This window comes from Struthio camelus, chromosome 2 (assembly GCF_040807025.1).
Source record: "Struthio camelus isolate bStrCam1 chromosome 2, bStrCam1.hap1, whole genome shotgun sequence".
Lineage (NCBI taxonomy): Eukaryota > Metazoa > Chordata > Aves > Struthioniformes > Struthionidae > Struthio > Struthio camelus.
Genome location: NC_090943.1, coordinates 122,383,461 through 122,401,878, shown reverse-complemented (window position 1 = coordinate 122,401,878; position 18,418 = coordinate 122,383,461). Strand labels below are relative to the sequence as shown.

The following is an 18,418-nucleotide window of genomic DNA, read 5'->3' as shown; positions in this document are numbered from 1 at the left end:
ACAGTGCTCTGCTTTTAAAGTTACATGCTCACAAGCTTTTAGAAATCTATCACAGTAACATTACTCATGTGGGACCGCTCAGAAGTGCAATCCTGTAGGACACTCCTGTATGATATACTCCTACCTTCCTACTGGAAAGATGATACTATAAGATATTATACTCATTTTCAACCATTGTAGCTTTTTTTTTTTTGAGAGAGAGAGAAAATAGGAAAATAAAGTTCGTTGCAGCCTTACAATCTTCCTACCTTTGCTTCTGGCACATCAGTCAGCCCAAAAACCGATCAGTTTTACCATCGCTTTAGTTCAACAAGAAATAAATCAGTCATACTGAAAATCCACTGTTCAAAAATACTTGCTTGCTGTCTTTGACATTTGCAAGACAAAGCCCTAGCAGTTCCTCAAGACTGCAGCTTATGCTTCACTTCTGCTCATGAGCTTTATCAGATCTCCCACTTTGGGGAGACAACACAGAATGTGTACAAGTTCAGACTATTCATGGAACACTATGCTTTTTCCATATTGGATTTTTTTTCTTCCCATATCTTCTTTATACCACCTTCCCCAGACTCACTGTAAATACTTGGAGGTTTCCAAACATTTTTCTGTTCTTCAGTACTGCTTCTCCTATATTTAAAGAGCTATAAGTCTGTTGAAGAGTAACTTCTAATCCATCAGTTGCTCCTATTATATTGCATTGTATGGATAAAGTTTCTGTAAAAAACCAAACTCACACAGTTGACATATTATTTCTAACTTCCAATTCTTAAAAAAAAAAAGTTTGATACTAAAAAAAGGACTTTTTCAGTTTTCAAGGCTTTCTGAACCAGTACTGCAGCTCTACTAAAAGCAAATGCATAAAGTGCATGCTAGTCTCTAGTAAACAGAGAAATGATCACAGAGAGCATTCAGAAACAGTTCTACGTCTACCAGGTGACAGGGATTTTTGCAGTAAAATCACCATTTCTATGCAATAGGAAAAATGCATGCATTTATTTGTATTGTATTTCTAGTTTTAGGGGTGCCTACCAAGTCAAAAGGAAAATAAGGAGCAGTTGTAGTTAGAGACTATAAATAGTTATAACAAAACCAGCTTTTGGTAGATACCGAAAACGTACATATTATATATGATGTGCCTATACATGGAAGAAGTTTACCTTCAAGGCTGCAAAGCACAAAAAAAAACTTTGGCACAAAGCTTGCTTAATGATTTCCTTTACCTTATGGGTTGATACTCTGTGCTGAGCAATTACAGTTAGCTTTTCTAGAAGCCCTCGTAATCTCTCCTGTGTAGCATGGGAGATCAAGTTCACAACATCAGAGTTAAGTTCCATAATGTCATGCCTTTTACCTGTAGAAGCAGAGAAAATCCATTACATGTTTTAGTAGTAGCTGATAATTGAAATAATTAGCACAGCAGGTATTCTGTTCCCCCTGGAAGTCATACCCATTATGAATAAAGGTTTGGAGATTATGATTTTCCTGGTAAAGTCACAACTTCAAAGATCTTAGACATTACATTAATAAAACTTAGCCTGGAGCTTCAGAAAATATAGACATTGTTTCACTTAGCCTCTAGAATCACTCTCCTCGCAAGGTCATTTATAGGACAAAGTTAATAAGAACACAAATCAAGCTTCATGTTCAGGGAGGGGTAGAAATGGTAGCTGTAGAAATTAGTGGCATATTCTGTTAATTTCAGTAATTAAAAAAATAGAGAATTACATTTTGCCCTGCTTGACACCGTGCTTGTTAACAACTCATGACATTTATTCAGTGAACAGGGATAGTTTTTGCAGCACACTCCAGGCATACAGACACAGGCCCCCTTCTCACTTACCTCAACCAACCAGCATATGGCAGACTGACCCAACAATCCCTAGGTAGCAACTTGGAAAATACAGATCTACTCCAACTGGGGTCGTCATGCCATCGCCTTCGACCCCTTCTCTCCAGCTGCCACTCCTCTCCATTCCCCAACGCGCACTGCTGCCTCTCTGCATTTCAACAGCTGCTATCAAGGCTGGCGACAGCTCTGGGCAAAGCTGTCTGGACCCTATGCCCAGAGCTAGGCGTCACCTCTGCAACCTTCTCACAGTCGCAGACAGCCGATGGAGAAGCATTCTCGAGGCTGACACAATCAATCTCTCCAGCGCAGGTCAGCCAAGATACCTGGACAATAGCGACTACAGCCGTTTTGCAGACTTCAGATATAGTACCTAGCAGCAGCTCATCTTCTTGCCCTCGCTGCACTTACAGTAGCTGTAATACTTTATGATGCAATATACAGTATGCACTTAAAATCCATTTTAGTATTTATCGCTAAGCTGAGCGTTAAGAATGGATAAACAGCACACCCTATGCAATTTGCCTTTATTATTCATTTTCAGTTAGAATAGCAATCTCTCAAGAAGAATCTATGATGTTATCCCAGAGATGATTAAAATGCTCCCACAATTTGATCTCACCCAGTAAATATTAAGGTTCCTTCCTGTCTAAGGCTGTGCTTTATCTCAGTGCAAAGTTTATTTTGCTCAAGCATCTTTCAAGACTTCCCCAGCAGTTCTCCACTTGTCTATTAGAACACCTGAAATAAGTCAGTTTAAAACAAAACAATAAAAATAATTCAAACCTCTCAAAACCTTCCTTGATATACACTTCCTAAACCAAAGGGAGATCTCAGTTCAAGAACAGAAGCTTTTATTTTCTGAATTACTGTACTCCTTGACAATATTCCTTTCCTTGCAATCAAAACACTCTTCATTTACAACATGAACTAAAGCTATCATATTATTAACACAAAACAGCTAGCATGGAAGTCATGAAACAGCCAGGCTTGTACTTTCGATTTTAACTGAACAACCAGACCGTTATTCTAGAAGTACATTTTCTGTAAGTCTTTGAGATGTTTACTGTATCTGCATTGCATGGATGATAGTTAACTAAGTTAGAGCACATATCTTTCTTGGAAGGTCAAGCAAAAGCTTAGTATAGATTGGTCATGAGTCAAGGTGGTAGATCGTAATGGCTCTTCCTCCTTCTTTAAGGACCAGAGGCTGGCTGATAAAACAGACAAGAAAATACTACATCCATACATATCAGTTACTTATTTGTTCTCACCTATGTTCAAGATCATCTTCTGAAGAGCTTCTGAGGAGAGAAAAGGTTCATCTGCACATGAACGCATCACTGTACCAACGAGTTCAGAATTTGTTGCCAAAATGCATGCATTCTCCTCATTAAGATTGACCCCAGCCATAGAAGTCACATCATTGATATCATCGTCATCTTTACTAAAGAGAAAAAGATGTTATGCTTCATTCAGAATGAAAACAAAGAAAAAGCCTATCTTAATCAAACGGCCACATTCTTATATTTTGAAAGCTACCTCCGTACAACACACATCTAGTGTAGGAGCGGATGGGGAAAGAAGAAAAACTTTCACAATTCAGTGAAGTGCCTCTCATCATTGCCTTAACCAATGCCTCAGATGCTAGGCACACAGAGCCTTTGCATGAGAGGAAATATTAGAAGTGAAATTTTAAGCAAGCTTGGAAACCAAGGACTGAGGTAAACTGGGACTGTATATTCCTTATACAAGCCCTCCCTTCCCCATCCCCACCCACTGCTCCTACCACAGTAGGATTTTATCGGCAACAATATTCAGAAGGCAAAAAAGTCAAGGCTCCTTTCCGAGTCCACAGAAAGTCACAGATTAACTGAGATGTTCTAAAGTTGCAATTCATCAGGTAGCAGCGAATGCTGAGTGAAGCTGAATACTGACTCATACTATAAACAAGCTCAATCACTAAAGGAGATCTGTATCCTACTAACAGGAGTTTTCAGAACCACTGTATTAGCTTAAACTTGACTTTCATTTTTCTTTTACTAAGTTCCCTTAAGAATAAGGGACAAATGCTCCCTGTTTAGTACACTAAAGAACCAACCCAGATCTCGCCCTTTGAATCAGTTCTACTATACAGTACTTATCTAGTTAGTGGAGAGGATGCTGTATCTCTAAGGAGCAGTGGTAGAGCTCTAGCTCTTAACACTTCTGTGCTAGCCAGATTCTGTTGTAGCAGTTTTGAACTGAATGCTAAAAATAAAAACTCACGGCTGACACACTTAGGCCTACCATAACTCAGACTAGCTATAATCACAACAAAGCTCACATTAAGCAAATAGCTTGTATACCTCAGCTTTCCCCCCCTCGTTTTTTTAAAATCATTTAAGTTAAAATATTGAATGAACCTTATATCAGAAAGGTTTTTGTAGAACTTCTGTAGTGGAACAATTCAAGTTATTTTCAGATATAAATTTAAATCATCAAGAGAGAAAGCTTTATTGCTTCACAAAACGATTAGGGTCCTATGGCAGGTTCAAGAATTTAGGACCAACCCAGAATCGATCTTTGAGTGCTTCCACTTGTCTGTATAAATGTTACAGTCTGAAGCTCCTTTTATTTTAAAAAATTAAAAGCACCACTCTGGAAAGGTACTGTGAGAAGGTCTGGCAAACTTATTTTCAGAAAATACTGTATAGCTTAAATAACTCTTGAAACAGGGTAGGCCAGACATGCCATTCTTAGGTGAAGACGGGATCTCTTCGCTGACTTCTGGCTGGCAATAGGCAAAGGCTGAAGTTATAAGAAAATGCCTTGAGTGATATTCCAAAGTCACATGAAAGTTATTTTAACTATAGATGCATTTTCTTGTTAGGGCTTTAATAGGTTTCTACAGCACAAAATCTTCTCCCATATACTTCTGAACAGAAGTCTGATGAGCAAAAGAATCCAACTTTCCCCTACTCCTGCCTTTCATTTGCCTATTCTCATGGCTAGGCAGCTTCTACATAATTTGTTTAGGGAAAAGGAGACCCAACACCTTCTCAAGACAGCTTCATTCATTAAGCCTAACTAGACTAAACTTCCCGACTAGGCTTGTGCCTGAAATTTATTATGCTAAGAAAAGCATTAAAACCCAAGATTGTTAGAAGAGTTAAATGACCTCTGTTACTATTTAAAGCTAAAGTCACCACCATAAGAAAGTTTTCCCCCCTCCTCTCTCATCACAAGCAGCAACTGAACAAATCCAAGCATATATTCATACTCTATCAGCCTAATAAAAATCCTAATCTTTCAAGGAGTGTTCAAATGAGGCTTCTGTGCATGATAACTGAGTGCTAATTGATCTTCACAAGTACACTCCAGTTTCCTCCTCTTAATGACCACCAATATTACAGAAAAGTCTTTAGTAGTGGCAGAGACAAGACCCCCACTGTAGTGTAATGACTGTCATGGACCTGCTGATAGAGAAGATTATGAAATCAACATAACTAGCAACAAGACCATATATCACAAACTATCAGAGCTGCAGGGGCTGAAATCTAACACTACTCTGACAGAGCTGTTTATGGAATCTTTCTTTCAGTAAAGATGCTTGCACCTCAGAAAAAATGTTTTAGTGCTCCAGTTTACGTCAATTAGCTTTTGATAGCCACATACTCTGAATGTTCAAGAAGGGGACAGGTAAACTTGCATTCTGCATTCCTACCCACTTTTCACTTTCTACCTACAGAAATTTCAGTTTTCTAAAACTAGCCTTTATCAAGTTACTGTTTTCTTTATTTCCAATCACATGATTTCTCTTGTGCAAGTACACGTGTACACAGCTTATATACAGACTTCTCTGTGCTACTTAAAGACCAATTCCAACTTCTTTGCTGTGGGATATAAGATTGCATTAAGTCACTGACCCACTAGTACTGAGGAAAGATTAATTTGTACCTAGGAAAATATTGCTGCACTTATTTTACTTCAACCAAACAAACCATCATTACCTTTCCTTAGAAGTGGTGCTTACTAGAGATTAATAAAAGTTTCAGAAGCCATGTTAAGTTTGTAGTTTTACTAGCTGTCTCTTCTTGCTGTTCAAAGAAACCTCAATCACTTTAAGTAAGGTACCATATATTTAGCATAAGCTATTAAAATATTTTATTAATAAAATAAGTTGGAAATATTTCAGAGTATGTGTGCAACTGTTTCTGTTGGATACTGACTTGCTTTCATGTTCAGGAATCCCTCTGCAAAGCCCATCTTATACAGTAGTTCCTTTAATGTTTTTACATTAGAACATGTCGCACCCAAGGGAAAAAAAACAAGAATCAGTCGGCATTAAGTCTTCTAGCTGTTGCAAGTCTTCAGTGATTTAAGCTTACCAGGATTAAGAGGAATGCAAAACGCACAGCTCTCAGTTACTCTGTATGAAATCAGATTTGACATTCAAACAGTACAACCAATTGGAAAAGAAACCTAAGCAATGCAGATATACCTCGTTCCATGAATCTGACTATACTGGTTGAAAAGCGAGTCTGTGGCACCCTCTAGTGTTTGAACAACGCACGTGTTTTCTTCTGAATATATCTTCTATTTACTCCATTTTACACAACAATAAAAGGGAGAACTGGAAAAAGAACACTTAACGCGAACCTCTGTAGCGTTGCCACAAACAACTAAATGGGACTGAACAGTTCCAATAGAGCAAGCACAACCAGCACTCCAGACCACCGTAAGACAGGAGGAACAGCTGATCAGATGTTCTGTACTCTGCTATATCACTGCTTCTGTTTGTCTGGAAGGTACCAATAATCTCAGCTGCCAGACAATACACACAAATCAGAATTATATGCACTTTTGAGGACAACTCTGTTCTATTTGCAGATTAGTTTCTCCATGAGGCTCTGGCATATACTTATAAAAACGTGTAGAGCATTTTATAAAAACCCCAAGGTTTTTAAAGCAGATTGCTGCCCTTTTACAGTATGTTCCACAGGACAACCGAGTATCAACTACACCCAAGCTTAGCTGAAGTCTTCCGATTTGTAGCAGGATTTTTTTTTTTTTTTAAACTGCAAAAGCATTCACCTTTTTTTGCTATTACTCATCCTTAACAACCAAAAACACATTCAGTAGTAAACAAAGCAAAATTGCACCTCATTAAGCACAGTTTGGTGAGTATTATGTTCTAACCTAACCTAGTCACACAATGGCAAAAGGAATCAGGTTTGCTGACGTACTGTGAGGAGAGGCCACAGCTTTAAGCATCACACATACAACCACTGCAAATACAAGGCATGCTCTCTGCCCCTAGTGAACCATGTCAGAAAGCCTAAAAAGGGACCATGGTGCTTTTCTTTGCTTCACATATCATCAACTGATTGATGGGTCACAGATCATAAAGAACAGCTATGCTGGGAGCATTAGAAGTTGACGATAGAAGAAAGTAAGCCACTTCACAGCCTACTGGAGCATGTCTGTTTTCTTGGCCAAATTAAGGCCATGTAGCACTAGATCTGCTCAGAGAACACAGATATTTGATCTAAGGAAATCAAAAGTTTAGGTGTGTACTTGCCCAGGTTCAGCTATGCAAAGATTGCCATACGCAGTTTTTAAAAGTCAAAAAGTTTGGTCATACCAGAGAAGAACATTATCAGCAATGCATCCAAAGCGGCACCATCAGAGACAAAAAACTTAAGACTTACATAAAGTCATTATTCTAAAGTAAGACCTATAAAACAGAAAGGCTTGTAAAAATTTTAACTAGACTTTCAAAGTTAGATAGATATTTCAAATCTGAGTTCTCAGTGCCTTAAGCTACTAGGAAAATCATAATCTAAAAGTAAGAGTAGAAATCCACGTGAGGTTGAACTGTAGTAACAGTTTTTCTAAACAGCTGTGCAGAGAACTTGAAAGTTTAAGAAATGAGCTTCAGGAATTCAAACACTTTTTTTCCATATACAGGAACTGGCATATACTGACTGGAAGGTCAGAGAAAGATTTCTTTTTCTGATGTTGCCTTCCTAATGCTGATATTTATAAAGTGATTTTTTTCAAACATCACTACACAAAATTACTTCGCAAATTATATTCTGAAGGTATATTTCATTAGAGCTTGAGAGACTAAAAGAGAGCTACATCATTAACGTTAGCTTCTTGTTCCAGCTTCTGGCCACCCATGTTTTAAGTGTTCAGTGTACATCGTATATTACTGTAGCAACAGTTCCATATCTTCAGAACACATGAAGTTGTGGCTTTCAAAAGATGAGATGTCAACTGGTCAGCAAGACAGAGGTGTCATGTGATCTTTTACCCCAGAAGACCAACTTTAAGCTTGTCTTAAGGTCACAGGACCACTAATGCTTATGGTAAACTGCACTTCTGTTCCAATAGCAGATTTCAGAGATCTAAAATCATTTCTCCTCGTGAAAAGCTAATCAGTTACCAGAACAGCTTGACGTATTCTTGCCATGTAAAGGCCTAGAGACTATACCAGAAGCAAAAATTAGAGGTGTAGTCAAAGACTTTCACCTCTACCTCTAGGAACAAGCTTCTATGAAGAGTTAATAAAGGATTTTGTAATATAGCAGAGTTTTTAACAGGTTACCAGCTAGCCCAGATTACAGTGCAATGCTATCCATCTGTCTGTAAAAAGTAGAGGTTGTATCTGCTTTCATCGTTATGGAGAGCTTTCAATATAAGATAGCATTGCTTTGGATTAGTTAATAGTACTCACAGGATCAAGATCAATATACCTCCTCTACAAGTGAAGAGCTGATACATATTGAAGCACACTATGTATACTCACACTCTGGAACTAGCACAATGCAAACCCTAACTCATTAGGGCAGTTTTGCTATATTAAGAATAATAAACATCTGCTACAAAGTCAGAGTTTTTAGGTTGTCCCTTGCCTATTAGCATTATAAGATGAAAACACCCAAATCTTTAAAAACGTTATTTCCATTTAGGCTCTGTTCTCATTTCTCTACTTGCTGTCTGCTCCTTTTGTTCCTTCCTATAGCAAACTTTTTGATTGTTTATTTTTACCTGAAGGAAGTTGTTCCATTCTCTTTTATTTTATTTTTCTGAAGAGGAGATGCTTGAAGTGACAGAATTTTATTTCCTGGCAGGGTAATTTGTTTCAGAATGGAACCTGAAACAAAACAAATGAAGAACATACCACAGCAGAAAGCAAAATGCTAGACAACTGTTTAAGCAGTGCATACTTTTAACAAAGGCTGCTGTAGACTCAACAGCAACTAATTAGGTCCATTTGAAAAACCAGACACTCAGGAGTACTACATTCTACGTGTTCTGTATGGCCAAAACCCCCTATACTCTATGCAAAGCACCCTCCTCTGTGCTGATCAGTGAAAGGTTACATATATCAGCCAAAACTGGCTAGCTGAGATAAAACTTGCATTATACATTAACCTAGACCCGCTACAGGAAGAGCTAAGCCTCATGAAGTGACACTCAAAAGTACCACTCTTCAGAGAAAGCTTACCGCAATGAGCTTACAGTATTTCTAAAAAGTAAAAATATTTTTGAGTGACGTGTCCCTAAGAGGCAACAGAAGTTGACATAGTACTGAAAGATTCTAATTATAATTCCAAGCAGCCAGTAAAGATGCTCCATTTATCACACAAAACTGGTTGCTTCTGATAAATAATCACCTTCTTATAGAAATATGTATAAATTAGCAGATTATAGGAACGTATCTCGGCAGTCCTCTCAATTCTCTTTTAAAAGAGTTCAGCTGTACCTGCAGGAAACTGGTTAGTTTGAACAAGTGTATTCAGTGGCATCCTTTTTTCAGAAGATGTCTGCAAGGTCAGTGTTGAGGGTTGTGGGAGCGTGGATACTTGTTTTACAACGGTTCCTGATGGTTGCTGGACTACCTGGAAATAGAATATCCAATATCAAGAGTAAGAAGAGCTAAATATACAGGGTAGTAAATAGTATCAACACGTTCATTCAGCCAGAAGTGCTGCAGGGCAGGCATGCATGTCTACCTTTCAGTTTGTAACAAACAGCCCGCTCAAACACACTCATATGCATTTTTTGACTTCATAACAAGAAACAAATCTTAACAACAGGTGGTGAGCTTAAAGCTCCAGCTTGTCCAGAGAGCTCTAACAGACATTTCACCCTACTCTCTATTTATAGCTATATCAGAGGTTTCACAGAACACTATACAATCCATGACACTAACAGGCTTTCCTCTTGGTAAGAGTCTCGTCTAACAGACTATCCATTGAAAATTAAGTCTGCCTGCCAACAAGTTCAGAAGGGTAGGTATCACATACAGTTTCTTAACACACATGCACACAGGTCAAATCATGTGTGCAATCCTTTTCCTGTTACAAATTAAATTATGAATATGCACAATGAAATTACTAGGGCATTTTTGGAGCTACAAGATCAATTGTAAATGGGAACGCTTAGTTTGAAAGTGTTAAGCAAAAGTTTGAAAGCGTTACACAAAATCATCAGTACACTGGTGAAGGGTAAAAGAGAATGTCTGACAGTTTTGTTTAAAGAGGCTCTTGAAATAAACAAGAACAGACAGCAGGATATCATAAGACAGATCTACAGGCACAGCTCATAACTACTATTTCTTCTTCTTCAGGAAGAATTGAAATGCAGGACAGTAATAAACTTATAGTATCCCTAAAACACTTTATTTCTACCCCTCCTAACCTAGGGGAACATGGGCTGCAGATTTTAATAGATCATTTGGAAAAATTGTTTACAAATAGTAGAAAGACCTAGACCGTAACAGATGCTAACATCCTTCTACCAAAGCATAAAATTATTAGCATCTTCAGATTGAATCCTAATTGTTTAGGGGCAAAAAACAATACAAAGGAATTTTCAGGATCCAGAAACTATGTTTTCCTTAAGTCCTTTATTGTTAGTTCAGAAAGTCTAGAAAGTGCTTGCACAGCAACACTATTCAAGTTTATTTAAAGGCATTGACATTTACTATACTTCAGAAAATTAGGCTGTCTCCTTTTGTCATTTGGCTTCAGATTTATCAGTGAACACCATCAGCCTAAGCGTCACACATTCACAAAAAGAAAGGTGGTTTTGTCTATGAAAAAATTCAAGATTGCACCCCCCAGTTATCAATCTGCTAATTATATCATGGTTTGGCATAGCAGCCAAACTACATAGAACAACTGAGTTGAAACTGAAGTCTGAAAACTAGACAAAAGCAGCTAGTTCTTGAGGAAAAAAATGTAAGATCGAGATCCTCAAACTTTGCGTACAGAGAAAACTTCCAGAGTACGGACACCTAAAGAAGACAGAGACAAATCTCATGCATGCAGAGTGCTTCAGCTAGAACTGGTATAGACACTAACATTTGCTTCTATTTGTTTTCACAAACTAAATTTCACAAACTAAATTTGATCTTTCTTAAAGACTCAGCTTCCACATGTCTGAAGTTGAAAGTAACTTTAATAGCACAATTTATGCATTCAGATAACGACCAAATCACTAACCAGTTCAGACAAAACTACTCTCAGGATCTGCCAACATCCATACTGACACGCACCCAGAGATCTTTCCTACAGCCAGTGAAAATACTTCATCTTCAGCATGCAAAGAACTGAAATAACGCAGGAAAGAAAATAAGCGTTCAAGATTAAGGCATGGCAGACAAAAGAACACAGACAAGCAATGTAAAATCAATAGCCTCAGTAGAAACTGGGAAAGTAGTAAAGTAACAGAGGAGATTAAATCAACCTGAAACTGAAAGGATGTACCGGTAGTAAAGCTTATTTTCCGTTTGCCATTCTACCTGCTAGGCTAACAAAAGCTGAAAGTCCTTGGAGTTTGCAACAGAAGAGGGCAATCTTAGAGATTTCAATAAGGACCAAATGCTGGAAAAAGTGTTACAAAAATAGATTAGGACTAAGAAAGAGATATTGCCTTTTTTCTTTAGGTTAGCAAAAGAAGCAATACAGAAAAGGGACAGTTCCTTTGTGCCCCATGAAGCAGGTTGACAGAGACACCAGAATAAAAAGCACTGATACGCTAAATAAAAAAAAAAACTAATGTAACATGCAGCTGACACCATAAAGACAGCACAAGCTTCCACCTCAGGAAGCCTTATTTTTAAGGATTAAATGATTTCATTAGGGAAAAATGGATTTTCCATTTACTTGAAGATACCTAGTCAAGCAGGTAATTCTCTGGTCTTCACAAGGTTACGAGGCTCACGTAAAATAAAAGAAACAATGACCAAACCACCTGTTATCTACAAGAAGTCAAGTTTGTTTTAGCTTATTACCGTGTGTGCTTTGTGATTCTTATTTTGCATCATATACTAAGTGTAGAGTTTCAAAGCAAATGACGATTTTATAGTTTTCTCAAGAACCATCATACTTTGCCTGAGGTGCTCTGATATGAAAACATGGCCAGAGAGATCAGGAGAAGAATCTGCTCAAGAAAGTTCAGCTTTCAGGGGATTCAGCATTGCATAACTCACTAAAAACAAGTGGCTGGAACACCACAAGCGTTTCACCCCTTGCTTACATCACTAGCAGTACCCAGTTAGTCTCTGTAATTACCAGTGAGACGCGACTGTAAAACTATCACTCTTTATGCTTATTGTGAGGTCAATTTCATAGCAGCTTTCTCACTATTAAAATCTAGAGCTTGGTGAGGGTAATCTGTTATTTATTATGCTTTCACAAGAGACAAACCAATACTATAGAAGACGAGCTATTTTTCCAAGATAAAGCTTCCTAAGTCAGCACCTTTAAATAAGGTTGCATGTGAATGGGAGGAATGGGAATAGTTAGAATGGGAGTGGTCAGTGGGAGGAAACCCTTCACAATCTGCAGCTGCCAGGGAAGCAACATGCAACTCATAGCAGAGATGCTGGATCCAGTCTCAACAGCATTCCTTAAGAACAGCTCCCTTAGCATCCCCCATACAAACCCTGAATTTTCGTAGTTTTACTGCAGAAAAGATATAGTTCCGTGTTACTTTGCCGCCGCCACAGTTTTGACACGAAAAGACTGCAGTGTGGCATTCGTAAGCATCAACTTTACAGTAGAGCTGGCATAGGAAGGCACAGAAGATGTTTGCTTCACGTTCCTCAAGCACTACAGACAAATTAGAAGTGGGCAGACAGAGGGAGTGTATGGTATCAGACAACCCGGAGGGCTAGAACAAGGAAAAATATGCTGGCAGCAGTGTATGGACAGATTTGCACAGCTGGCAGGCACCTCCTTTCAGCTGGCAGCAGGACCCTTCTATTTAGGGAGGTTAGCTCCTGAATTTGTTTTCAAGGAGGAGGGAACAGTCTCTTTGTCCTTTTAAAAGGAAAGGCATCAGGAAAGCACTACAGGATGTAGTCACTTCTATTACTTTCTCCATTGTGCTAATAGCTTGCCAGAACAAATGTCAAACTCCTGCTATGGCTGAGCTGCTAACTGGTCAACTCAGCCCTTCAACTCTACCCAAGACCAAACCTAAATGGCTATTTGCAAGAGCAAATATTTTTAAACAATCTACCCAAATGAGAATAAAATGTTTTGCCTGCCATTTATTGTTTGTAAGGCATAGTGAAGAAAAATTGCATTTGGTTGCCACACTGCAGTTGTAGGGGAGATAAAAGTCATTTCATGAGCTCAGCAATATTATATTCAAGAAGCAGCTCAATTCCCCAGTGTAGAGTTAAGCTTCCTCATCTATTTGTACAGATGGTGAACCTTTCCCCTGGATTACATGGTTTGCTACATAGCCAAACTGCTCTCCAGTCCTTATACAATTGAAGCAGCCCTCATTTTCTTTTGGCTGTAATTTCAAATTTAGTCCTTAAAGACAGTAACAGTAGTGACTCCTTTTCCAATTTGGCTCTGGCTACCATTGAAGTTTATCAGTGCATACTCCGAATAACAACTTTGCTCAAGTTACTTTATACAAGCTGTAGAATGTTTTTTCTCCCCCCCTCTCCCCAAAAAGCCCCTTTTCCCCATACAGTTCAGTGCTTTGTTCTTTTCAAGCAAGTCTGAAAAAGAAATATGCTGGTAGAATAAACTATTTGGAGTGCACGATTCCTGTATTACATCCATCTTACCTACTTTGGAAGGAGGAAAATAGGCAAGCAAAACACTTTCAAGGTTTAAATATTATTAAATCAAGATATCACAGTAACCAAACTCCACAGGAAATTCACACATTAGATTCTCTGCCATACTTGTGGAAAGTAAATTGAGTTTCAGAGAAAGTATAACATTTCCCCCTCGTTTTAAGGGGCAAATCTTTACGAGGAAGTCCTATTCAAGCAGAGTTCTTTATCCACCAAGATGAGAAAACTCTTTCAATAAACCTGAGAACATTACTCAGGTAGACACCAGTTACCTAGTATGCTATTCAGTACCTTAAACGTCCATAAAGTAAACTTAATGTATTACACAATATTGCTCTGTTGGGTATACCTGTGGATTCATAGTTGTTAGGCTCCTTTTCCAGAGACTAACAGGTTAGTATTTAACATTAGTAAGAAGTCATCTTCTGCCAAGAAAGAGTAATGTTAATACTGCTTTTGAGGCTATTGTTCTAAAGACGTTTATTCCTCCATTAATTTGTTAGCTAATGAGGCCCGATAGAGGATGCTCACGTTTTGATGACCTCATATTAACACATCTTAGTAAATGGAATGGAGTGTTACTGATTTTGAGGTCAGCACTCCACTCTGGAAAGCTAGCTCATACGATTTAGTTAACAAAAACCATACCACTAAATATCAAGTCAATCATGCCCACAAAAAATTCAGGACAGAAACTATCAAGCTAAAGAGACTAGAATCCGTAGCAGCTAGCTGAGGTACAGCCCTAACAGGGGCATCTAATGGTAATTAATGTAAATATTCCCTCATCAATTTTCGGTTTCTAATGTAAACATTTCCTGCCTTTTCTTCTAGCCTAAATGTAAGCATACCCGGAGTCAGAACTCTGATTCCCTCCCATTGCATTCAGGATGCTCAGTCTGGTGGAACGGTGTTCAGCGTAACTTGCAAGAGATCCAGCTTACAGTTTGGCTTTAGATTCACCTTTTCACCAGGTGCTCAACATCCACAACTGTTACCTATAACATCTGCTGAAAGTTAGTTACCTTTCAACATTGCCAGGAGGGCTGCAGACTAGTCTCAGATCAAGGAATCCAGCTACAGTCCATTTATGAAGCACAGATAACTAGTCAGCTATAATAGACACAACTAGTTAACTCACAACAGAGCAGTTTCTAATCAAAAAAGGCTAAGATGCAAATTGGCACCATCTTAGCAAATTGATGGTCAAAGCAAATAAGCCTCATTACAGAGAAGGAAAGGAATCTATCTTACCAACTGCTTCACTTTAACCACCTGCTGAGTACCAACTGACTGCGCAACAATGGAGTTCGGCTGTGAGATTTTAATACTGATTGGGGTTCCAATGACTGGTTTCAAAGGCTGCAGAGGGGTTGGTGCAGAAGTTGCCACTGTTGAGACCAGTACCGGCTTCACAGGTTGAAGAGTTGATGTTGCTACTGCAGAGGTGAAGACTGGCTTTACAGTCTGGATAGCAGTGAGCCCTGACGTTGCTACTGTTGTGGTGAGGACTGGACTTGCAGGCCGAAGAGAGGCTGTCACCACTGCAGGGGCAAGAATGGGTTTCACAGCTTGCAGAGAGGCTGTCACTGACGCACTAGAAAAGACTGGTTTTATAACCGGAGAGGCTGTGACTGTTGCAGAGGTGGACACTGATTTTATAGTTGGAAGAGAAGTTGTTGCTACTGCTGAGGCTGCCGCCGTTACAGAAGGAGTTGGCACTGCAGAGGTACAAGTTGAAACAGCTTCTTGGGTTGGAGCTGGCTGCTGCATACACTGCTGGATAAAGCTCTGAGCATTGGGCATTAGCTGCCGTAAGGCAAGCATGCTTTTCTAGAAGAACAAGAGGAGGGGGAAAAAATGGACATAAGTCTTCCATAAAATTAAATGTTACACCAGCAACCGAACCCCTCTTTCATCTCCCAATTTAATCTTTTCCATGAGACAATAAATTGGTTATTCAAACAAAAATTTTTGTTAGAATTCATAGAGTAAACATAGGTGCTCTTGAATTGATAGAGGTAATGCAGAGTGAAGACCACAAGAATCACTAACACAGACTGAGCAAAGGTCAATAGTCACTAGAGCTTCACTACAGTGAAGAGCAAATCCTATCTATAGAGAAATTTTATTCTATTGGTAGAGCAAATCCTATCTGTAGAGAAATTTTATTCTTTTGTTTACATAGTCTTATTCTGCAACGTAAATTTCAGATTGAAACAATCTCAACTACTACCTCAGAAATTCATTTTTGTTTTGCCAAAAATAAAGCAAAACACCCTGCTATATCATAACAACTGTTATGATATAACATATCATAACAACTCCATGGAGCATCTCTGATGGAGAACTAAAAATTACCCAATAAAGTCAGATACAAGCTCTAAAGATACAAGCACTTCTATACCAATTCAGCTGTATCTACACTAGGGGGGGATACCACTCTAATTATATCTGTGTAGTTGGAGCAGCACACCGTAAGCCAAATAAGTTCTCACCATCAGGAGAACGTTAGTTAGGTTATCTGGCCACTTCTCATTTTTATTACAACTACGTTTGAGGAGGTCAACGAACAGAATTGTCTTCAAGCCCTTTACAGATTGTAAATAGTCAAGGAGAAAACCTCCAAGGCTCAGAACCAGGGGAAATCATTTCTGCAGCTACTACTATATTCCTTGAACTTCAAAAATTGACAGAAAAAGTTCATGTTTGTAAGAGTCTCCAGCATAAAATGCTGTTCCTCTGCACTTCAAGCAAAAAGAGCATGTTATCTTACATGCCAATACCTTAACCGAGTAAACCATTTGCTGACTGAGTTTGCACATCCGGACTTCCTATGGCACCTATTTTTCTTTTCTTTTAAAAAGCTACTTAGCTTTCCTCACGTGATATATTGACCAAAACCATTCAAGAGAGATTTGAAAAAAAATTAAGTAGGCTTTACAGCCAGAGTCACTGCTCTTCTCCATCTATTGGAAGAGACAAAAATAAATGCAACAACTTCACCAAAAACCTGTGTCTCAAAAACAAGGAAACTTTGGAACTGGATAGCACTAGGGTCCTCCCTAAAGTTCCACTTTGCTAGCTAAAAGTGAATTGGCAATTCACATAGTGAAGAGAAGCATTCAAGTCAGGCTTTATTTTGCACTCAGTCTTGTCACAGCTGCCCAGAGTTATAAACCAGTTAAGTCTGGTCTATATTGCTTGTAGATTCTTAAGGTATTTTGGACAAAAGCAGTCAGTAAACAAGACATTTTAAAGGATGGGTAGCACTATCAAATCAGCTAATTTCAATCACGACAGTGTCTGAACAATGTTATTGAAGTCTGGTATTCATTGTTAAGATGCACTCTGTTGTACACTATGTTATCAGAGATTCCGGGAGCATGGATACTCCTCATAATGGAAAAGCCTAGATGATACCAGTATCTAGTAGCACACAGCAAGAGAAACATGCAGCAGCTCTGTGTGATGCCAGTCCAGGTCTGATGAACGTGATCCAACTCCTGTGGAACTGCTTCAAGGGCTTTGCACCACAAGTATCAGCAATCCACACTGCAGGATCCCTTACTAACTCAGGCAGAGAACTTGTGTGAATATATGGGGACAACACTATGCCCGAGTTAATAAATCCTTGGCAATCCAAAGCATTAGCAAATGTAGGGCGGCAAGCCTAGCCCTTAGACTCCTTTGCAGGAATTAGTCTGGGTCTGTCAGGGCTCATTAGCGCCAGGTAAGTTCTAGCTATGCCAGACTTGGGCTAGGTCTGAGCAAGGCTACTGAGGTTCATCTATGTTGTTTTGGGAACACCGCACAATGGCATCCGAGCTGGCCCTGCACACATGCAGCCAGCTTGTGTTCCCCAGGTTTCATTATCGAGGGCCCCTGCAGATGGCAGCTTCACCGCTTCTGAAGCCAAGCTTGTTATGGCAGTTAGTAGAGTTGAGACCGTACAGAACTCAAAGAAAAGCCTTGTCAGTCACACTGACACCGCATTCACAGCCTGGTCATTCCGCAGCCACAATAAAACTGTCCACAGATAACAGAGCTATTTGTACTACAGTTGTTCCACAAGGTATTCTAGGAAAGTGACTGGAAAACCTGAACTACAATAGACCGTTACAGTGCAAGTCAGATGCAGAAAGGCCTGTACTCTTGGCTTCTGTCTGGACATTTAAGAAGCCTCTAAGAAATTAAATGGAGAATCAAAAGGTGACCAGTAGCAAAACTTTTCATCAAGCACCACAGAGAAGACTAGTCCTCTCGACCCCTGAGTAAAGCATTTAGAAGGCTGCCACTGTAACCAAACAAAAAAAATCCCATACCTGAACAGATTACAATCAGTCATCTACAGTAATCTTAACACGTGGTAACACGCATTGTTATGTGTATGGTAAAGAGCAAAGAAAGAGGATAAACACCAGAGAAACTCTGTCCCGGCTTTACACTTCACTACTCATGACTCTATACTG

The 18,418-nt window shown here is 39.0% G+C and overlaps 1 protein-coding gene across 2 annotated transcripts in view; it reads right to left on the bottom strand.

Annotated features, from left to right (window-relative positions):
• The window catches only part of TAF4B (TATA-box binding protein associated factor 4b), a 97,680-nt gene that overhangs the window by 53,808 nt on the left and 25,454 nt on the right, over positions 1 to 18,418 (bottom strand). For both annotated transcript variants that reach the window (XM_068932410.1, XM_068932409.1), the window contains exons 7-11: positions 15,201 to 15,779; positions 9,603 to 9,738; positions 8,885 to 8,990; positions 3,121 to 3,293; positions 1,221 to 1,351 (exon numbers count right to left, since the gene is read on the bottom strand). In XM_068932410.1, coding sequence (XP_068788511.1) covers positions 1,221 to 1,351; positions 3,121 to 3,293; positions 8,885 to 8,990; positions 9,603 to 9,738; positions 15,201 to 15,779 — 1,125 coding nt within the window. The remainder of the gene's footprint in view (positions 1 to 1,220; positions 1,352 to 3,120; positions 3,294 to 8,884; positions 8,991 to 9,602; positions 9,739 to 15,200; positions 15,780 to 18,418) is intronic.